The sequence below is a fragment of the Enhydra lutris genome, unplaced genomic scaffold (assembly GCF_002288905.1).
Source record: "Enhydra lutris kenyoni isolate GAN:26980312 unplaced genomic scaffold, ASM228890v2 scaffoldscaffold12, whole genome shotgun sequence".
NCBI lineage: Eukaryota > Metazoa > Chordata > Mammalia > Carnivora > Mustelidae > Enhydra > Enhydra lutris.
This window is the reverse complement of record NW_019154096.1, coordinates 72,008,744-72,031,709: the sequence shown is the minus strand read 5'-3', so window position 1 is coordinate 72,031,709 and position 22,966 is coordinate 72,008,744. Positions and strand designations below refer to the sequence as shown.

Here is a 22,966-nt window from a genome sequence, read left to right as displayed (position 1 = left end):
GAGAGGAAAGCCATGCAAAACCCGTGCCCGGAGTAAAGGAACCGGCTTCTCCCACCTTTCCGAGATCATCTGAGCAAGAGCAAAGGGACGTACCAGGCGTGCCAGGCCCCCCGGCCGGCTGCTGCGCGGGCCTTGCTTAACTGGATGTTCCCTACCCTGAACTTGGGCCTTTGTCCACAGCCTCTTCAGTTAGGAACTGGACCTTGGCGATCTACTGGTCGAGGAAGGATTAAGCTCTCAGTCTAGAAAACTGAAACGCCCCCCGGCCCAAGGCCCCACCTTTTCCTGGAACCTGTGAAAAGCCTTTCCTCTGCTCCTGGTATAGGGCCCCCTCTCTGGTGTGCGCCCCCACGGGGACAAAGGCCTGCACTGAGCCTCAGGCTAAGTTTCTGCAACAATCTAGCCGGGTCCGGCCTCCCAGACTCCCGGAGGCTCTTACGGAGACCGAGGTATCTCCAGCTGCTTAAAGCCGCACCTGACTGAGGACAACAGGACTCATCTTCAGCCTGTGCTTTCTGGGAACTCAGGACAGGAGAGTTCTTGGGTCACAGAGGGTCTGGCTCCATCCTGTCCTGCACTGACCCTTCTAGACTCAGCACCAGGTCTGGCACAGAACAGAGGCTCAGGAAATCTTTGTTGACTGACTGCATGATGTATGGGGTCAACAAACTCTCTTCAGTTTGGAAAGTTCCAGATGCAAGGGCAACTGTCCTCAAACCCTATTGTATGAAGCCAGAATGGGCGAGTACGGTTGTTACGAACACTGGTAAAACCCCACGTGATGATTTTGGAATAACTGGTAAGTCTTTAGGCTCAGCCCCGCATGGACACTGTGGCTTAAGGAGGAACCGCTGCTGACCTTGTAATCATTTCAAAAGATGGCAACAAGCTATTCGCAGGGAAAGGGGAAAGAAGCACGCCAGGAAGCAGAGTATGAAGAAGTATTTTAATAGCTCAAACTCAAAGTCATTGTGCTCCCCGTTTTGAAGAGCTTCCTAAAAGCGGCAACTCTGGCCATTTTGAAAACCAACATTCACCCACTCATGGTCTCTGGCATCAGCCTCCTCTGGGTGCCGACTGGGAGGAAAAGCATAAACGTGCCCAGACCCATCCTGGCTCCCATGGGACCTTCCTCCATCTATGCGTTCTATCGACTGCCTTAGTCGGACTAAGATGATGACTCGGTAAAAGGAAGAGACAATTGTTGACTGTCTAAGCAGGAACAGTCCAAGCTGGCGAGGAAAAGCATACATAGGATACAGAAGGGTGAGCTTCTGCCTGCGGATCTACATTACATTTGTTTTGCCTGCAAACTATCACGAAGGATTCTGTTGGCCAGGTGTTTCTGCTAGACAAGCAACATGGTGGTCCAAAGTCCTGGCTGTCCCGTGCCACCAGCCCAGAGTCATCATGTGTCGTCCACTGGAGAGTCTTTGAGGGAAACATGAAAGCCAGCTCATGCCTCTACCTATGGGTCGATTTCTTCGGGGATCACAGTGATCATGATGTCTTCATTGCCCCTGCGGACAACCATGTTCAGGGTGTTTTCCTTTTTAATGACATCGCTGACATCATTGGCAGAGACCACAGACTGTCCATTGATGCTGATGATGATATCATTTTCCTTGAGCCCACCTCTGCAACACAAAGGGAAACACACATTTAATGCTTCCACTCCTCCTGGTTTAACCGCCCGGGAAGGTTCTCGACTGGATGTAGACAGAGACACAGCTTAGAACCTAGAATCCCCAGGGCCAATCAGTGGGATAGGGTGGTTAACTTATGCAAGAAGGCTCAAAATGCCAAAGGATTGCACTATTTCCTTTGAGAGTTTTAGGCCAAGTCATCCAACATGTCCAGTGCAGAAATGCTTCCCAGAACTGGTATGGTCAGATGATAGACTGACCCCAAAGGAGGCAAGGATGTGCCATATATCACCTACCGTGGACCATGACCGTGGCCAACCTGCCTGTAACAGGTGTCACAACTCAGAGGGCAGGTCCCAGAGGAGCAGGTAGAATGGTTCTATTATGAGGCCTTCCTTTGTGTTATTATTGCCGTAACTTCCGCTCTCATATAGGACAGTGTCCAATAAGCTATTACGGTCCTTGATGGTCTAGCACAGTACCAGCAAATTTTAAGGGCCAGATAGGAAATATTTGGGGCTTTGCAGGCCATAGGACATCCTTCACAACTCAGCCTAGTGTGGGCTGTGTAGGACTACTGAGCATGGCCCATGGCCACGTTTACCCATGGCTGGACTCCAGTCAACTTCAGTTATGGACACTGAAATGTCAATTCCCTATCATTTTTATGTATCGTAAAAAACTACTCGTTTAAAATTTTTTCAACTGTTCAAAAATGAAAGGCTGTTTCTTAGCCCATTGTCATATAAAATTAGAGCAGGCGGTGGGCCAGACCCAGACTCCAGGGAAGAGTCTGCAGGTCCCTGGTCTAGCTCTCCTCTCTGCACAGTATGTCAGTCGAGGTAACAAACGCGGACTGCTGGTTGAGCTCCTTCCTTGCGTGTTCCTTGGATGTTACCTGCATTATTTTCTGGAGGTGTGGACAGGTATGGCCTGACTGACAACAGACAGAATTACAGAAGGCTTCTTTGGGAGGAGATATGTCCATTTGGGGGCCTAGAATGGGACCACTGCCAAGTTATCAGGGACACAGCTCCTTAAACCCTCTATCCCCAGCCAGGCCTGCCCCAGAGATCCATGAAGAGTTCGATAATCGCTCTTTCCACCTGAATGACTCCTCATGAAGCGAGGACTTTTGAAGACAGGAAGCACCCTTTTGCTGATGAGTCCTGAGCTGAAGGAGGTCAGAAGGCCTGGCTGATGAGACTGCCAAGGGTCTCCAACCATGTCATCAGGGATCCCCACAACCACCTGAGCCGATGTGAAAAGAACACAGCCTCCTTCCCACTATCTATAAGAACCAAAAAGACATCAAGGAGAGGGAAGATAATTCTAACTCACGCTTCTGCTGGGGTATCAGGAATGACTTCAATGATATACGCTCCTGAAAGCACATCTGGGAAGTCTCGGTGGCGGTCCTTCAGCTCTTTGGCTTTGCTGCTTGGGAGGAAACACACTGACTTTAACATTAAGTGAACAAGGGGACTCGCTCAGCTGAGACTCTCACCTAGCTTCTCCTCCTGTCCCGGATTCCAAAAGAAAATGTCTCCAGGAGCTTTGATTCTGCTTTAAATTGCCTTGACACACAATCAATCACCTGGCCCTCACCACACACCCAAATGCCTGCACTGTTATCCTTGTCTTAGAGAGGGGGAAACTGAGGCACAGAGGTCGAGTCATTCCCAAGGTCATAAGCCAGGAAGTAGCAGAGCTGGGAGAAGAACTCAGGAAGCCAGATGCCAGGGCCTAGATTCCTTCTCCATACCTCCATTTCCCACGGTTCCAAGACAAGTAACTGATTCACATTTTAGTCTTGGCAGTTCAGTCTATATTCAGGAGGGCCAAAAATTTAATATTCATCTAAATCACAGTAATATAGTCACAACTGATTAATAATAAATTAATTGTGATAATGAATACAGTGATACCTATGTTATATGTTAATGTGTTCTGCTCTTTGCTGACATGACCTATAAGCATTTCAGCCATGCCCTTAGTCACCAGGACTCATGGGATGACACCAGACTTTTTCATCAAGGTTAAAACACCGGTAAGCTACGAGGCTGGCAGCCACACGCTGCACCTTCCACTAGCTCGGGAAAACAAGCCCATCCGCCATCGAGGTCTGACCCAGCATTCCGGTAGCCACAGCCCACAGGCGGCAAGGCTTAGGAATGGCAGGGCGCTCTGGGCTGGAGGAGGTGCTTGGGGCGCTCCTGGAATGCGGGTTTCAACAGAACAAGTGGTCAAAGTAAGGCATGAAGGAGAGTGACCAGCACACCCCACTGTTCAGGGCTGCCTTCAAAAAGGAGGGCAGAATCTTCTAGAAGGAAGGAGCCGCTCCAAACACACACACACACACACACACACACACACACACACACAAAGAAGGATAAAACCAGAGGCCTAGGTTCATGGCCCTTCCTCTCTTTCCTGATGTTTCTCAATTTTATTTATTTTTTTATTTTTTGAAGACTTTATTTATTTGAGAGAGAGCAAGAGAGCCTGAGAGCAGGGGGAAGGGGAAACAGGAAAGGGAGAAGCAGACTACCCCCAAGCAAGGAACCCGATGCAGAGCTCGATCCCAGGACTCTGGGATCATGACCTGTGCCGCAGGCAGATGCTGAACTGACTGAGCCACCCAGGTGCCCGATATTTCTTAATTTTAACCAGAAACTGAGATGCTTAAGGCAGCATGAGGTTTGTCTGTCAAGGGGCCAGTGGGAGCCTTCTAAAGTTCAGGTTTATTTAAATCTAAGACACAGACACGGAAGTCCTGCTTACCCACCTGGACGTGAGTGACGTCATTCGGATGCCGATATACTTCTTCTTGGTAATGGCTTTGCCTGGTGTGGCAGCAAAAGAACAAGAGGTCAACTCAGGTGGCCATTGTCCTGGGGACACCAGGAACTACGAGGGTCAATCCCTCGGTTGGCAGTGTAAAGTCGGGCCCATCGGGGTACACTGAGGCTGTGGTTCGTATCTTGTTCAGAACCCCACCTACCACGGGACCTGGGAAAATCCTGTCCTTTCAGTGAAGGGCCAAGAACCTAATTCCTCTGTCCTTGTCCTGACATCTGATGAGGGTTCTATCCCTCCTAAAAATCCAGAATATGACCCCACCCTGGTGTGGATGGCTGGGAGAGCCTCTTCCCCGGCCCCACAGCTCCTACCCAGCCCCTCCGGCAGTCTCCACCCACCATGAGAAACACTTCTCAAAGACATCCACCAGACCATAAACCTGTCTGTTCCCTGTTGCACATGTGGACGTGTGCCCTAAGGCCTTCACCTTGGCCACTGTGATCCTGGCTGACCTCTTTCCACATCTGTCTGTGCAGCTCGGCACGTTCCCGCACTCCAGACACAAGACCCCCCCAGGGGGGCCTTGAGTCTGTTACTCCTGGGTCTGGAATGCCAGCCCCACAACCCCGTCACTCCCCAGCTCGCCACCTGCTTCATTTGCAGGAAAACATCACTGGTATCTGAAATCCTGCCTGTTTGTCTGTTGCCATCCTTCCTCCTCCCGCCGGCAGAAGGTAAATATCACACAGGCCCCTGCGGAGCCACGGAACCCCCAGCCTCACCCCAAGCAGATGGATCGATAGCCGTTTATGGCATGAATGATCTCCCTGAATCTCAGTTTCCTCATCAGAGAAATGGGACCAATACTTTCCACCTGACAGCGCAAAGGAACTTACGTAAAACGATGTCTAGAAATCACCTCCAATCCCACCTGGTACGTATTAGACTAAACCGTATGAAACGTTCACAGTCAAGGGTCCAAAACCTGTGACCTAATACCAGGGGCCTAACAACGTGCATCCCATCTGCCTTTCCGATCTGAAAGCCTTGGCTCATGTTCAGGTGTGTGGCCTTCCCCTCCAGAACCTTCCACGGCAGGAAGAGCTGTGTTTTACCTTTGGCCTGCCGGTCATGGGATTCGGTGAGGAATTTCTTAATCTTATCAGATGGGATTGCAAAGGAGATGCCGGCGGTCACCTTCAGAGTGTTAATCCCAATCACTTCACCGTCCTGAAGAGCGAGATGGAAACAGCCTTCTGAATGCACGAAGGTTTAGCAGAAGATGAAGAGGTCGTCGGTGTGAAGGAAGTCTCTGAGCTCATGAATGAGTTGAGGGGGGTAGTGGGGGGTCCCAGGGCCGGAGCGGGGAGGCATCACTTGGGCAGCAGGACCCACCCTTAGCAAGGGGAGACCTGACACACACAGGCTCAGTCCCCAGGGTCCGCCATGCCGTCAAAGCAGCCTGAAGCAGATAGTTTCAAGGTGCCCCTCCGCTCCTTCCACAGGGAACAGGTCTCAGAGTCCTTTAGATGGCTGTCTACACCCTCCTGCTTCTTCCGTTTCCAGTGATCTTAACATGCCTCTGCCCACAGCAGGGAGGACAACCTTAGCGCTTAGAGTTCCCAGGAAAATGGCAAGAGCAGCCATGGGTGCTTCCGGGGCTGCGGGGTACGCCCCCCTCCCCTCCTCTGCGTGTCACAGACCAGCCTGAAATCCCCGAGCAAGCCAATCTGCGGGGATGGGCTTCGGTTCAAGACAGACTCACAGTTCAGTGAACGCTACTCACGAAAGCACAGACTCCCTTCACGCCGTTCAACCATCATCTTAACCCTCCTGTTACACGGTTTGTTCGGCTCAGGCTGAGAAGGGCAAACTGCCTAGGGAGCATCAGTCCCTTCCTGGTACCTCCTGCGAGTCCTGGGAATTTGGTCCCCGACATCCAGAACCTTCCAGGAGGCACTGCCGCCTTGGGCTTTGCTAAAGACGGCCTCAATTTCGTTGAGGGACCTGAGAATAGAGCTGGGTGACCCCTGAGCTGTGCGGACCTCACTCACCTCACTTGGACAGATTCTCAGGCTTCCCTTCTCATGCACACGTATTTAAATACAGACAGAAGTGATATCTGGGGGGGGGGGGGGGCGCGGGGGGGGGGGGGAGTCAGGGGAGTGTAACTCCTCATTCCAGCCAGGTCTTGAGGGAGGGCCTCTGGCCAAGACAAAGACTGTGGAGGAGCCAAGCCAGCTCCTACAGCAGCCTGGAGACCTCCTCTGAGGCCACAACTTTCTAGAACAGGCCGGAAGTGCTGACACCTTCAAAATAAAGGCCTCCTCCTGCCGCTACTCCTGGATCGGCCCTGAATTCCACCAGCCTGATTTATAACCCTGAAACACGAGCGTGTCCTCAGGCAGACTCCAGGGGCCTTGCTCTTTTCAGAAAAGATAAGAAGGGTAATTTGCAAAGATAGAGTACATTCACAGATTTCACTTTAAAAGAATTAGATAATGTCCTTTGGCAAGTTCAAGTCTGAAAAGAAAGCAAAAAAAAAAAAAAAAAAAAGCATATGCAGGTATTTTAAAAAAAAAAAAAAAAAAAAAGGCCTTACCAGGTTTACTAATGGGCCTCCCGAGTTTCCATACTGAAATTAAGCAAAAATTAAAAGGTTATGAGTTCCTATCTTTACATACTCCAAAGTATTTCCCTGCCTGGCATGTCCCTGGGTTCAGGTTTTCTCAGATTTGTTGCTGTCAACCTAATATTTTGCTGAAAAAAGGGATCTTAAAATTTTACAGGAAGTTTTAGATGTGCCATAAATGAGATTTTGGGTGGGGGGGGGGCGGCTCCGAAGCCCAGAGGCCAACTCTGACCTCCCTATAGCACCCGACACTACTTCCTTCTCGTGACGACAGCCGGGCTGCTCGCTAGCTCGAGTATTCAAGACTTCACCACCTCCCAGCTCTGCGATCCCTGCTTTGCTGCTGGGGCTGGAAACCCGCATGGTTTGTTCTTTTTCCATGACTTCATGCAGATCGCAGGAAAGTTTGGGAATAAAACCTACTCAAGGCAGCAAGTGCGTAAAACACGTTTTGTCTTATCTATTAAACAGATGTAGGGGGGTGGGGCATTACTCTTTAGAAGCACCAACCCTGTAAGATGACTGCTGAAGGGAAAAAAATGTGACTTTAAAAAGGATCCCATTGATGAGACGGTGTGGAGCAAAGCCCGGCCTCCTTAGACATCGGTCAGTAAGGGCCTAAGGCTCAGACTGTGCCCCAAGGCAGAGCGAACAACTGGGGGTGCCGGGGGGAGGGGGAACAGTGTCCGTACCTGCGTGAGCATCCCTTCTGCACAAAGCCTTGAAAGCAGCTCCGCCAAGGGGCCTGGAAGCAGAGGAGCCATGGCCCCTCGGGTGGGATGGGAGCTCCTCTGGGCTACGGACCTTGGCGTATCTGAAGGCCCCTTCACAGGAGCCCCTGGAGATGGCAAAGGCTGAGGACGGCCCCTTCGCCTCATCTGCTCTAGGGGTTCAACGGGAACTCCCTGCCCAGCACCTTGAGGGCCCTGACTCCACCCCTGGTTCCCAAGCCCGGCTTCCCAAGCGCCCAGCCCGACCCCGCAGGGCTCACGTTGATGATGGCGTCCGTCTGGATGTAGTCCATGTCTGAGTTCCGGAGCCCCAGCTCTTTGCCGCCTCGCTGGGTGGTGCTGACGATCCCGGTGGTGACTGTGTTTTGAAGGGAAAACGGGCTTCCGATGGCGACCACGAACTCTCCTGGCCTCAGCTCTGAGGAGCGGCCAAGCAGCAGGACAGGCAGCCTTCCCTGGAACCACAAGGTGGGCGTCACTGCGCTCAGTGAACAGCACGGACCGACGCGCCACACGGTGACAGGCGTTGCGGGAAAGCGAGGTCAGGCCCGTCATCCCTTCCCAGGCCGAGGCCACACGGCCCCTCCCACCCACTACCACCAGCATGTTGCAAGCTGTCTCGGGGCCAAGGAAAACACAGAAGGTCACGGGAGGCCGTCTCGGGGTCACACATCTTGAAGCTATCAGCACAGACTTAATGAAACCTTGAGACTGGGAGACAAAGTCTGAATTTGGGGCCCGACTGCCTAAGGCCGTCTAAGAGAGTGAAGATGCGTGCTGGATCCTGAGCTCACACCCCCCAGGGTGCAAAGGATCAGTTCCCACTTATCAGAGGCACGTCTGTCCAGAGTCCTGTGGAGCCGGGGGCCCTGAGGGCGGGAACTGCACGGTCCCCACTGGGTGAGTCTCCACGCTGAGTATAGGGCAATTCTGGTGACAGGCAGAGGGGGAATTGGGGTGGCAAGCCCCCCACCCCACCTCTCCACTAGCACCAAGACCCAAGAAGTAGGCTCTCCCCTCGCCTGAAAAGACCCTCCATCAACCACCTCTGCTCCCTGGCCCTGTTGAACTGACTAATCCAACAAGCCCCTTCCCCGATGCCCTCGGAGGCCAGGCACAGTCAGAGGCTCCACACAAGTCTTCAGACCAGATCTAGCCAGCTGGAGTGGCCAGGGCTGGGGCGTCCATGAGGAAGGCCTGAGGCCCTCCCCTTCCTTTCCTTCCAGAGCCAAGCAAACCTCCCGAGTTCCTCTAGCCTTTGTTCCCCAACAAGAGGAGCAGCTGCCCCAAACAACCAGGCCCAGGCCCAGGAAGCCAAGACCCCGCCCTGACCTCCTGCAAATAGCACTTCCAATCCTCCTGTTTGTCCACCTCAAAAAAGAAAGGAAGAGGTGGGGGGCGGGGCAGGAAGGTGGGGTGAGTCAAAATGAGCCGTTACTTTCGCATCTGCCCTGAGAGGGATAGAGCAGACACCCTGAAAGCAGATGAGGTGACGTGGGGTGATCACTGGGCCCATTTCACAGATGAAGAAATTAAGGCTCCAAGAGACTGGGTGACTTGAGACAGAGCAGAGACTCGCGCCTGGGACTGTGACCCTGAACACAGACTCATCGGCTCCACAGCACTGTGCCACAAAGACCCCTCCCCACCCCAAATAAGAAAGGTACTGGGCCAAAAAGTACGTGGAGGAAGGAACGTTGAAGAAGGGATCTAAAACTGGCTTTGAGAAGGAACGCCCCTCTGAGCACAGCCAGTGAGGGGCCCAGGAGAGCTGTCAAGAGCACAGACCCCCGGCCAGGCTGCCTGATTAGATCCTGGCCCGAGTTTACAACAACTTGGGTCTCAGTATTCACATCTGGAAAATGGGACTACCACGCACGGCACACTGCTCTCGTGAGTTGGTTGTGAGAATGAGGTGACAAGACCCCAACAGCCCTTGAATATCGCCTGGCTCGTGTGACGCATCCTGTTAGTGGGACAGGTAAGCGTCCCGGAAGTGATGGTGATTGTTGCTGCCTTGGGAATCTGTGCAGACCTAGTGAGGGAACCCCACCAACTAAACTCCCACAAGCTAGCCCGTGTCACCCAGCCTTTCACCCAGGAAAAGGCTGGTGGCACAGGGCTACCCTAACAGTGACCCCTGGGGTCACCTGAGGCCACAGTGCCCGTGCTGCTCTGGAAGGGGCAGGCCTGCCGCTCCACACTCCCCAAGCTCCTCGGCGTCCAGCGGCATGCTGGCGAGCTCAGCTCGGCCTGTTTACCCTGGGCCCGTGCCAGCCACCCCTGCCAGCAATGATTTCATCCAACATTCACAGCGGGTGGGCGAGGGGGGCCCATGATGTGCACCAAACCAGTCTGGGGGAGGCCTGCTGGGGACACAGCTGCTCCTTCAGGGCTGGGCAAGGGGACATGGCAAGGAAGACTCCTGGGGCTGGGCACGTCTGGCTTTTCACCAACTTCAAGGCAAGAGATCAAGTTCAAACAGAGAGGTGGGCCCAGCCCACATCAGCTCAGCCACAGTCTGGGAACCACATCAGAAAGTCCCGTGGGGCAGGGCTGTGAAAGATCCCTATTAGTCCTCGCCTACCCTGGGAAGGCGCAGAGCAGGCTCCTGGTTCTCGGAGTTCAGAAGCAGAGGGGCCTCAAGACAGCACCCCCAGAGCTCTTCTTTCCCAAGTCTCAGCTCAGGCCCAGCGGATGAGGCAGGGAGGCAAACACTTCTGGGACACGGAAGCTGTGAGGACGGAGGAGCGACACCCAGCTGAGGGGAGAGTGCCCGGGGCCTGCGAGCAGCTCTGCTGCGCTCACTGGGGAGGGGTCGGGATCCCCAGACCACTGTGAAGGTGTCACACTCAAGGGACTACATGGGCCTGGACAGGTGGACACCAGGGAGTCTCCCCAAGAACCAGTCCTCACTTGAACAAAATAGGGGACATCTGGGTCCCAAGTGGCCAGTCAGATGTGCACCGATGGGCCCCATGGGCAACATCAGATCTGCCTCGTATAAGCTGTTTCTCCCTCAAGCACCCCTACATCATGAAGGACGATCGGAGACAGAAATAAGCAAGTGGACAAATCCCAGGGGGTGGGGCTTTTAATAGGAGAACCTGATGGGTGTGAGAGGAAGGCACCTTTCACCTCCCAGCTGGCTAAGCCTTTCATGGCCAACCGGGGGCGGGGGGGTGAGGGGGTGGGCATTAGGGCAGGCGTTCCCCCTTTTACAGAAGTGGAAACCAAGACTCAGAGACAGGGCGGCCCCTCCCAGCTAAGGAGCAGCCTGGCTAGAGAAGAGAACAGGCCTCCTCACGGGCCGACCTGCACTCCAGGTACATGTTAACCTGGAACCCAACTGTCGGCAGAAACCCTTGCAAGGGGGTGATGTGGGATGGACGTGTGGGTCAGGCCAGACTTAGAGCTCTCCAGGAAGCCGCCAGGTCTCCTCGGGACCATTTGGCCCCCTGCTCTGCACAGGGGCTGCCGGCCCCAAGAGCATCAGGCCCTCCGGCTGCCCCAGGTCGGAGCGGGGCTCCTCTGGGTTTCAGTCCTCACCGCCGCTCTGTCTGCTCAATGCAGCTACACCTCTGCTGGCCAGACTCCTACTCGGTAACTGAGCATCTGACTCCACAGCTGTCTAGACACGAGCTCCACGGGGGGCCTGGGGGAGACGAAACGCAGACACATCTCGCGCTTGACCTCCGGATGGGGAACACCGGTCCGCGCACTCCCGGCTCCCCTCCGCAGCGCCGTCCGAAGGCTGGTCCCCAAGCCACCCACATCAGAGGCGCCCCAAGGCTCGCGGAGCAGACACTCTGCCCGAGTCTCCTTCTGAAGCGCCCCTCTCCCGACAGCCACTTCCCACACCTCAGCATCTCGGTGGAGCCTGGCTCGCAGCACGCCCGTGAGGCAAACCCAGACATCTCTCCTCCACTGGGCAGGAAGCAAGGGGTAAGCGGATCCCACTCCCACGTCAGACTCTTGAACCACCAGGGGGCTGACAACGTGAACCGGGTGTGTACACCACGGCAGTGGGCTGGGAGAGCTCGTAAATGCCCACAGGAAATCCCCAAGGCTCCACAATGGAGAGCATGGGGCTCAAGACTGGCCCAAGTCCTTCGAGATGTTTCCATTGTGCTGCTAGTTTTCAAGGCCACGCTCATGCCGATGAGAGCAGGGGTGGCTCTCTGCGAGGGGACTCACTAACGCTAAAGGACGTCCTCACGCCACCACCGCAGAGAGCGGCTTTAAGAAAACATGACACCCCCTACCACCTGGGTTTCCGGCCCACTACCACCGGGCCGGTGGAGGAAGAGCCCAGGGGAGGGTGTCAGAAGTCCTGGGTGCAGACTCCAGACTTATCACGTCTGTGTTAAATGACTACATACTACCCATAGGCAGGATACTAATTGTGCGGTAGATTTAATGCGAAAACTTGGAAGAGGATGGTGCACAGTGTGATTAAAGAAGGCTCTCCCATTCGTTTAATTACAACAAAAAACCAGCAGGCCTGGCAGCACCGCTCCCGTGAAACACCACCAACATGAAAGAGAACTTTCTCGACAAGCATCCACTGAGCGTCTCCGATGAGCCGGGCCCAGTGCACACAGAAGATCAATCAATCCATCTGTGCCTCCAGGCCTACTGTCTGATGGGTTGGAGTCACATGGTAGCAAAAAGAGACAAAGTCCCAATCTCCATTGCCACGGTCAGCTCAGTCCAGAATGTTCCGTAAGGACTAAATATAGATCAGCACTAAAAATGATTTGGGTGTATCAATGAGGGCATTTTTAGCTGCAAGTAACTGAAAACCCAACTCAAATGGAATAAATGTCCAGCTGTTCAAGGGCAGGGTTGCGCGAGGGCCAGTCACATCAAAGACTCATGGACATCTTTCCTTAGGTCGGATCAACTTAAGCCACCTCCATTCCGGGCCTTATATAGACAGGACTATGCCCAGTGGCGGGCAAAGGATATCTTCTCCCCTATGAGTCTCTTTCGAAGAGCAAAGAATGTGGGACCTAGCACCTTCTTCCTCCTGGGTCATCGGCCAGCAAGTAGTCATAAGGTTACCCCAACCATTCTTTGGCAAGGGGAACATGGCCCCCATGATGGCCTTACCCTCCCCAGGATTCAGCTGTGTTAGGGACGAGTGGACGGACCAGGGCTGTACCAGCAGGAGGAAGGCTGAGTCTGCTGTGGGGGAAGGTTGCAGAGCAGCGGCCACCAGCGTCCACCAAAGCTTAGGGCAAAGTGGTTCATTTTAGAGCAGCTATCCTAATACCTAACTGTATTTGGGAAGGGCTCTGATAAGTAGATGCTCCTTGATGCATGTTTTTATGGGGTAGAGATGGGAGCAAGAGGAAAAATCCTCATCGGAAAACAGTAACGGTCACGAGGAGTGCCTGGGTGGCAGTCAGTTGGCTGTCCCATGCTTGGTTTCAGCTCAGGTTATGATCTCAGGTTGTGGGATCAAGCCCCATGTCAGGCTCTAAAAAAAACTGGTAATGGCCTGGGCGTTATTATTCCAATGACCCAATATTCTCACTAAAATAAATAAATTTAGGGAAAATAAAAGTAATGGTCAAGAAGTCTCTGTGTTCATCAGTGCACGACACAAGTGATCCAAGCAGAGCCTGGCCAACCCACCCCTTGTCCGCGTGCCCTACGGGCCTCCTGCTCTGTCACTCCTTCTGCTGTTAGAGCCGGCTTCGCGGTGGGACCAGTCATCTTGCCTGTTCTGCTGCCCACGTTCCCCCAGTTAGGTGGTGGCAGTACCAGGACTAGAGTCCTCCCCATGCCCCCACCCACGTGTCCTCTCCAGCCTACCCTGCTCACTGTCCAGATGTTCAGAGCACAGGACCTTTGCACAGCGGCCCGTGAGGGCAGCAGAGATGACACACAACAGGGCAGTTGGGGAGTCGAAGGACAACCAGCACAGAAACCAGCCAGAGGAGGCCAAGTTCACAAGTCCCCAGGGTGAGGGCCTGGGCCGTGTTGCTCCTCCGACGCTGGGAGCCTGAATTATCCTCAGACAAGCCCAGACTGGGGCATGGAGGCAGGCCTGTGCAGCACCACCTGCTTCAAGGACTCTGCATGGGACCCGGACTCACGCTGAAGGTGAATCACAAGCCCCGGAGCCCCCCAGGAAGAAAATCTAGGTGTGTGCTGGGTAAGGTCCCCGGGTGATGGCCTGCTTCAGGCATCTTCTCCAGCAGCAGCCAAGGCTGGTGCAGAAGAGAAGACTCAGACAAAGTCACACACATACCATATGCACACGCATATGCATACTCATACACACGTATGTGCACACGCACACACATGCACCCAGGCACACACATATATGCCACTTCAGCATATATGTCTGCAGGAAGCCTGCAGACCCCAAGAGCACCACGTCCCAGGCAGCAGGACAGCTGGGCTTGGACCTTGTCCTGTAGTAGCTCATGCCATGACCTTGGGCCATTTGACTGGCTTCTTTGAGTCTTGGTTTTACCACTTCTAAAATAAGATTGTTGAGGATGGTGATGTCCAAGGTCATCTCAGCTCTGACAATTAAGGTCCTTTCCAAAAGACCTGGATGATTTCCAAAAAAAACTATTAGCAGACGATGGTTAAACTGGTGAGATCAGAAGAGGCACCACCGTCCTTAATAGATTGCTTTTCATACAACCCCCCAGTGGGGTCAGATGAGCCCGCAAGCTCGGGCCACAAGCGGAGAGGGGACTCTTGGAATTCTCCAGATGCTGACTTAGCCAGGAGTCGGCTAGAGAGGCTCTAAGAGTGAAGGCCCATCAGTCTTGCAGCTTCTGGCCACAATGGTTTAGCCTAATAGGCCTTGAGTCCCCTCTCCAGTGCTCCCGCCTTCCCTGAAGCTTGCAGAGAAGGGCAATGAAACAAACTAATAAAGCTAAAGGAAAAAAATATTTTTTTTAGCCTAATGAGGCAAGTGAATGACTTCTTTTTCTTCCTTGGAAAGTATAAAGTACTCCTGTTACAAAAATATTTTCTGCTGCCGAATCTGCAGGAGCCACGGCCTCCGCCAGCCACCCAGCAGGCCCGTTGTCAAGGGCCCGGGGCTTCCAGGCTGGTCCTGGGTATCGCTTGAAGCTTGCTTCAAAGACTAATGTTGCAGCAGTTGGCAGAGACTCAACCGAGTGATTCAACGTGCTTTCTGGAAACAGTTATGCTAACGTTTCATTTTCTTTTAAAAATATGTGATGGAGAAAATAGCACATCCCCCATAGCCAGCAAGAAGCAGAGCTCTCAGACCTGCATGCTTCCCTCGGAAAAGCAGACTAGGCCTCCAAGGCTGTTCCACCGACGGCTGTTGGGGAGGGCTCGGGTGGGGAGACAGGAGATGTGGGGGAGTCAGGGGGAGAGAGAAAGAGGAACAGAGTCTGATCGTGTACAAGCAGAAAGAGAAAAGGCAAACACAACCACCTTCGTCCTCCCTGTTTACAAACCCCACTGTAATATTTCTCCTGCCAGCTGTATCCAGAAACATGAGCATCTTGAAAATTCCCTTACGCTTGTTGTTTAAACCACAAAATGTCAACAGTTCTACGCAGAAGCCCAGCGGCCGGTGACTGTACAAATTCTGTGGCACCCGGAGGAGGCAAACCATGGTCTCCAAGAGTCACTCTGGTTTTTGTATACACCGGCCCCTCTGATCCCTCCACTTTTTCTTTTTTATCCCTCCACTTTTATCCACTGACTTCAGCTTCATGGATGCTGCTCCAAGAGATTTTGGCCAATAAATATTGATTTTTTAAAAATTGGTGAATATGAAAATGGAAAAGGAAAGAATGAACAAACCAGATTTTAAAAGCGCCTTCCAGAAGGGATGGGCAGTGGTCTCTCTCTGGTCGATTCAGGGCACAATGCACAGCAACCACCCAGTGTCTGTTGAACTGAATTGTCTCCTCACTCCCCATGACCACTTAGAGCCCCTGCTATCCTGTATGCAGAGGAGCCCAAGAGATATCTTTCCTTTCAAATTTAAGCTTTAAATTTTTTTAAGATGTATAATGCATCACCTCCTCAACATAAAAATAATCTGAGATGGTCGGTGACACAGGGCCTACTATGTTACATTAATTAACATATATTCGTGGCATAAAATGGGGTCATAGAGAATATTCTCACCACAAAACCAATGGTTTCAATGAGCTTCCCAGTGGCCAAAGCAAAGAGGGAAATACCATGAGTCACACACTCTCGTTATCAGGTTCTGGTGCCTTAAATAACAAGAGTGACTTTATAAGCATTACTAAATGCTAATGTATTAATGTATTAAATAATCAGTCCTTAATTCACCAGAATGTCTTATTTCTCCCACACCACAGAAGGTGGTCATGGTGATTATAGGAAACCAGTTTTGCGAAATTGCATGTAACTGCTATGAAAAGAGGTAACCAGTTCATTACAAAGCCTTTGCACCTACAGATTCTCAAGAGATTGACATAAAAAACTGGAGCTTTCCAAAATATGACCAGGAATCCCCGAGAACAAGGCCAGTAAGAAATGTAGACAATATGCACAGAAACCAGCTAATAACCGGAAACAGTAGCTTGGGCTCTGAAGGGCTCTAATAAACTCACTGAGAAATAAGTTTGCACTTGATTCGGGGTCCAGCCTTGCCCCCTAATCTTCCCCTAGGTTGGCTCTGTCCTTCCTTGTCCTTCCTGTCACCCCAGACATAAGCTTCCTGCCTACACTACCTACAGAGGCCTCCCCAGCCCTCCGTGCCTCCTGCCTCTTCTGTTTGTTCCTTTTCTGTACTTGTTACCCTCATATCCCATTTTTTCTGTTTCCCCCCTAGCCTGTCGTCCCGGGGTCACGTGGCTCTTGTGCTTGGCTGATACGTGCTCAGGACCTAATACAGTGTTTGCCCAAGACACAGGCTCAGTAAAGCCTTACAGAATCCATGAATGAATAAAGAGTAACTGAAGAAAATGAACCACCAAGACCTTAAAAGATCTTTTGGATTTGGAATTGGATAATCATTTTCAAAACATCTTGGAATTCTACTGAAAATGCAGAGAAATGAGTAAACATAATCTGCTTAATCCACCAAAAGCGATGCAGCAGCAGCAGCAGCAAAGAAACACAGTTCGAGCACGCGCGCACGTACACGCACACACGCACACACACGCACACGTGCGCACGCACCAGCCCCAAGAGACAGAGCAAGTGAATTCAGCCTCTCTGTGCTCCCCTCTTTGGTCACCTAGAGCTTGGGTCTTACGAGCGTACTTGGCCTCTAGCACACTCAGCTCCTCTAGGACAAGATGTTAATTGTCTCACACTGGGGCTGGCAAACTTCATCTATGAAAGGCCCAAAAGTAAATACTCTCGGCTTCATGGGCCATGTGGTCTCCATCCTAACGACTCCACTCTGCTGATACAGTGCAAAAGCAGCCACAGATTCTAAATCACGGGCATGGCTGTGTCACAATAAAACTTTATTTACAAAAACAGATGGAGGGCCAGATGTGGCCTGCAAGCCACAGGTGACCAGCCCCGGACTCTCCCGCATTGTTACCTACTCGCTAAACTATCCAACGGAAGCAGTGTATGTCTGTATGTCCCCGCTCCCCACTCAGTGATGGAGACATTCTGGATGTGGCACCTACACGTTCAGTCCCAACAACCCGGGAACCGCTTTGTCAGAACCATAAATAAGAGTCTTGACCTAATTCCCTGACGAGAGAGTGCCAATGTGAAAAAAGGCATTACCATATTAAGAGAAAAACATAGCCAAAGAATTTCCTTAACAATCAGCTAAGTTCTTGAACCCAGGCCAGAGAACACACAAGGGCTCCGGTTTTGATAGTTTGGGGAACTGAAACATTTCCACATTCCAGAAGGAGCTGCAGTCCCAGCAGAAGGGGCCACGTCCCCATCGGCCTCTGGACAAAGGCCGCGCAGAGGAATGAGGGCCGCCGCTGCTCCGCTGCCTGGTTTACATTCCCTGATGAAATATTGATTCCCACCCCCTGAAAATGGTAAAAATCAATACGGTAACAGAAGCCTTGTAACATCAACAGGGGCCCGGGCGCCCGAAGCAAATTCAAGGGCAGCCCTCTAAGCTCCGGCACCCAGAGCACGAGACCACAAATGACCAGCACAGAGGCAGTGGGGGAAAGAATCCGAAATGGAAAAACACAGAAACAAAATAAGAGGGTAACTACGGCAGTGCCATCCGCAGCCCAGGCTCCCGGTCGCTTTACGAGGCTGCGGGACGGACTCCAGGAGATGCGAAGCCGTCCCAGCCCAGCCTCTGTGTTATCTGATTCACTCCTGGACGGCTCCGGCGGCTGAGTCAGCGGCTTCCGACAATCAGGTTGTCTAAGGAGAACTGGCCGGCGGGCGGGCATGAGTCACGCCGAGCGCCACACCACCCCCGCCCTCGCCACCGTCCGGGGGGCGACCCGGACCCTCCTCGCTGAGGACTCAGGACAGAGTCACGGCGCACCGGGCCAGACCTTGAGACACAGGCCTGGAGGAGACAGAGCCCGCTGAGCAGCTGCTGGCACCTGTGCTTTGAAGGCCCAGGGCCACCAGCCCCCCAGCCCCCGGCCCGAGTGACCCCTGTCCTGAGCTTCAGGGATTAGAAGCGGCTCAGCAGTAAAAGGACCCTGTGTAAACAGAGCAGCTCCCCGCCCTGCAGTCTTCCTCTTCAGCCACTTCAAACGGCTCTGGCCTGGAGGTGGCCAGGGGCCCGAAGGTGGCCGGGGGGCGGATGCAGGCCTGGGGTGGGAAGGGAAGAAAAATACCTCACAGGCCTAAACCTGGCGGCCTGCACACATCTCCCTGCCACAGGAAACCTCCCTGCCTCGGCCGCACTCCGACTGCCCGAGACCACAGGGCTGCTGGAGCCCGGGCGAAGCCAGGCATCCGTCCAAAGCGGGCGGCCCCGGGGATCGGATGAGGCCGGGCTGCGGAGTGCGGGCTGGGGAGGTGGGGTGGCGGCCGGCCCCCTGCACCATCAGGCCCTCATCAGACAAGAGGCCCCGGGCCTCCCCCCTCAGCCGTGCCTCAGAGCCGTGGGCCTCGCTTCCTCCTGAGCAGAGAGCACTGGGGCCGGTCCTGGGACCCCTCTGTCCCGCAGCGACTACCTGACAAGTGCGTCAGGCCGGCGTGTCCCTCACACTCCAGCAGCGCCCAGAGACCTAAATCAGCAAATAAGACAACTGTTGACTGGGCTAAGGAGATGGGGGGTGGGGGGTGGTGAAGAGTGAAATGTGACTGTCCTCAGAGTGGCCGTCCAGTCCGGCGTGGGGATGTGGGGAGCCGCCCTGGGCAGTGGGTTGGGGAAGGGCTGTCCAGGGCAGAATTTCGGGTGGGACCCGAAGGGTGGGAAGGGCAGCTCTGGAACAGCTGTGGGGACACAGCCCGGGAGCCATGGCCTGGACCCCAGGAGAGCAGCTCTGGCGCTGGTAGGCCAGAGAGGAGGGGAGGCCAGGCAGAGTGGGTGAGGGGAGGAGGGAGAAGATGAGGCCAGGAGGAAGGGTGCCCCATCAGGCCAGGCCCCCGAGGACACGTGTGAAGGGCAGACAGCACAGGGTCCAAAAGCTGGACTCAGCAAGGGAAGCAGAGGCTTTTTTGCTGGTGCTTCCTCACGGACACAGCTGGGGCACCTCACTAACAAATGTGGCTTTCCCCTCTCACCTTCTTCAACACATGCCCGTATTTCTGTCCTGGAGGCCAGCCTAGAGAGACCAAATCACTCTCCTTTTACCTCCCACTCTCTTTATGTCTCTCCCTCTTACCCCCTCTCTCTTCCTGAACTACTCAGGGGGGAAAAACCGCACAGACAAAATGCTGCCTTTGGATAAAATTTTTAAATGTTCTGCAAACACGGCCCGTGTCATGTTGAACACATTTGGAAACAGTTTGTATCTGAAGCTGAACTCGTCTGCCCTCGAAGCTGCTTTCTATTAAAATGTTTGCATGCACACTGTCCCCCCTTCCTGCTGCTGGCATTCCCTCCCCCTCTTCCCAAGACGCTAGCCCCAGGAAAGAGGAGGTGCAAATCCTAGGGCAGAAGCACAGAACGGGCTGTGGTTGGAGGGGATGGGCCTACAGGGGGCACCCTCTTCCCCCAGCTTGGGATGTGGGGGGCAGGGGGACAGACTAGGCCGCTCCACTGGCGCATGAGCCTCCTTCTGAAAGCTCTTCCGTCTCCAAACTCAGCAGGGAAAGTAAATGCACATGTGTCTTCTCAGCAGTGAGAAGCAAAAACAGAGTTCTTTGGTCCCCAGCCCAGACATGTCGCTGGCAATCTCAGGCCAAGGGGGGCGGGGGTTCACTGGAGACACGAGGGGAGTTCCAAGAATGGAAAGAAAAGTAGACAGATCAGGTCAGAAAGGGCGGGAACCCAGCACCCCGGCGGGGTTGGGGAGGCTGCTCAGCTGCAGGGGCTCTACCAGCATTGCCCGTGGGCCCCGGCAGGGTTTGCGAGGCCTCCGAGGGGAGGGCCGGCTGGATCCACGGGTCCTTGTCCTGTGTCCACCCCCTGGCCCCAGGAGGGTGGGGCACCATGACTACTGGTCCCACCAAGACTGTCCAGTGGGGGAGACGTAGCCCCCAGTGTAAATGCTAGCTGCTGTTCTCAGGAGACGGGGGTGCTGGATGACAAGGAAGCATGACAACAGATGTCCAGGGTAATTTCTATTCCTTAACAGTGTCGAGGGACCCCTGGGTGGCTTAGTCAGTTAAGCATCCAACTCTTGACTTCGGCTTAGGTCACCATCTCAGGGTCCTGGGATCAAGCCCCGAGTCAGACCCTGTACCCAGCGGGGAGTGTGCTTCTCTCTCTCTGTCCCTCTCCCTCCGCCCCTCCCCCCACTCGCAGGAGCGGATGAGTGCATGCGCGTGCTCTCTCTCTCTAAAATAAATTTTAGAAAGAATCTTAAAAAAAAAAAAGTATGGAGAATACCACACTCAAGAAGGACAATAGCTGTTAAAGTAAGGGACAGCCTCCGAATGAAATCATGACGGTGGGGGGAGGAAACGGGCCCAGGCTAGGAGCCACCAAGTTAGCCACTGAGCTCGCCGACGCGGTGGACAGTCCCATCAATTTCCTTGGGTTATGAGAAAACAGCCCCGGGAGGCTGGGTCACAGCCTCACGTGTCAAGGCAGCATTTGGAATGATTTTCGATCCTCAGGCCCAATTTTTGTTGGTTCTGTTTGGGCTGCTCTGAGTCGTCACCCCCCCCCCCAGTTTCTGGTCCTTTGCTGTTCCCGAGAGTGACCCAGCGCAAGGCGCGTGCACAACCCATCCCCAGCCTGCAGTTTATTCGTCCCTGTGCTCAGGCGGACTCGGACTCAGATCTGCTGGGAGGAGAGGCTCCTTCCAAACTGAGCCTCGTTCCAAGCCAGTCTCCGGCCCCTCCTCATAATCAATCATCAAACAAAAGGGAAAGAGCTGGAAGAGATGGTTTTACTCTACCCCCCACCCCTTTCCAACTACTATCAGCAAAAAAAAAAAAGCAGTTTAGTCAGTGGAAACCAGTCTCTTGTGTGGGTGTCTGCAATTTAATATCCATTCATTTCCGATTCCTTTTTGAAAAGCCACATTTAATTCAACTTTTCAATGTTAAGCATCTTTTTCTTGAGCTAGAAACAGCCCTCAAATGCCATGCCGCCGGCACAGGGCTGGCCTCCCGCGGGCAGGAAGGGCCGGATCAGAAACACGGCAAAGATGGTCCGCTGAGATCTTTCTTGCCCTGCCTGGACATGTTGGGGATGACAACAAGTCAGTCTCCACCTTGGCTCACAATCTGAAAAGAATCTCCCCCCTGGCCAGAGGCGCATTACCGCCCACGCATTCCAAACGCAGAATTACTCAGTGGTAGCAGCTCACGCAGCATCTGGGCCAGCGCTGTGCCTGCAGAGAGCCCCACTGCTGGCTGCCTTCCAGGGGCTCAGAATGTGGGGGGGAGCTGAAAAGTCCTGCGTGTGGCCACAGGATGTGCTATTCTGGCTAGCCTCCTTCCGGTGAGACTACCACATCCTGGACACTTCCTAGCGGCACGTTCCTAAACAGGGAAGCACCAGCCTTCCCGGGGAGCTATTTAAAGTCCAGCCATCCCATCCCACCAAAAGGCCAGGTTGCATCCATCCAGTAAGGGCCATGGCCTTGGGGACTTGAGGGTCAGAGGCAGGTTCGTTTCCCCACAGCATAGCTGTGTGACTTCGGGCAGGTTACTTAAGCTCTCTGAGACCCCTGTTTCGTCCTCTATAAAATGCGGATGATAGAGCCATCTTGCTGATTAGGTGGAAGTTATAAGTGAAGGCAGAGGCTGGGTCAGCCGGTTGGAGCTCATCAAGCAGAAGTTATTATGATTATGTCATGACCAATAGACACATTTTCAAAGACAGTTATTGCTAGAAATTCCACAGTTACCTAATAGAAGTAATATCTGACTGAGACCTCGCTGAAGGCCATTTTCCTACACCAACCGCGGAGCCCGTTGCTGTCCTGATAAAGAGCAGACAGAGAAAAAAACAGCCTGTGGGCTCCTACGGTGGTCTGCCTTCACGGCCCACATCCAGGAGAAGGTGTGTAAAGATCTGGGTCAAAAGACCCCTCGTGGCTCTCAGTCTAGGATCTTTCCCTGGGCCCACAAGAAGATTCCAGCCTACCTGGAGTCTTCCTTCCTTCCACAGGAAGTCCCGAAAATTACAAGGACATGAAGAAACCAAAAAATGCGATCTCACTGCAAACCAAACCTTGCCTACCGACATCTACCGACAAGTGGGAATTGTTGACGGTCTGGTAGGAACTGGATTTAATTTCAGGTATGAAGTCTTCAGTACACAAATCAAACAGAGCAAAAATGACTACAAGGAGAACGTTTAAATAGAAAGCAAACCATTTTCAAATACAGTGTTTCTCAGATTGAATTCACTGTGTCTCAGTTTTGCAAAAAAAAAAAAAAAAGTTCCAAGCACAGATGCTTATCACCTGGGGTGTACACCCTTTTGTGGGAGACAGCTGTGCATATTAGCATATCAAAAGTTCTGAGAAAGTCTCCAAGAAAGAAATCCATTAGCTCTGCTTTAATTCAAGGTTTCCAAAACTTTTTGAAGAAGGGAGCATTGTTAACACATCTAGAGGGGCGCCTAGGTGGCTCAGTGGGTTAAGGGT

General features: G+C 53.2%; 1 protein-coding gene across 3 annotated transcripts in view; it reads right to left on the bottom strand.

Moving 5' to 3' along the window:
* Nucleotides 1-927: 927 nt before the first annotated feature.
* LOC111144826 (HtrA serine peptidase 1) overlaps nt 928-22,966 on the bottom strand; it is a 51,102-nt gene continuing 29,063 nt past the window's right edge. Inside the window, exons 4-9 of one of the 3 annotated variants that reach the window (XM_022499333.1) lie at nt 8,072-8,266; nt 7,051-7,083; nt 5,564-5,678; nt 4,435-4,492; nt 2,988-3,083; nt 928-1,637 (exon numbers count right to left, since the gene is read on the bottom strand). In XM_022499333.1, the coding sequence (XP_022355041.1) occupies nt 1,469-1,637; nt 2,988-3,083; nt 4,435-4,492; nt 5,564-5,678; nt 7,051-7,083; nt 8,072-8,266 (666 nt within the window). In that variant the 3' untranslated portion in view covers nt 928-1,468. Of the gene's footprint in view, nt 1,638-2,987; nt 3,087-4,434; nt 4,493-5,534; nt 5,679-7,050; nt 7,084-8,071; nt 8,267-22,966 lie in introns of all 3 variants that reach the window. The other 2 variants (XM_022499334.1, XM_022499332.1) reach the window with 2 other exon arrangements.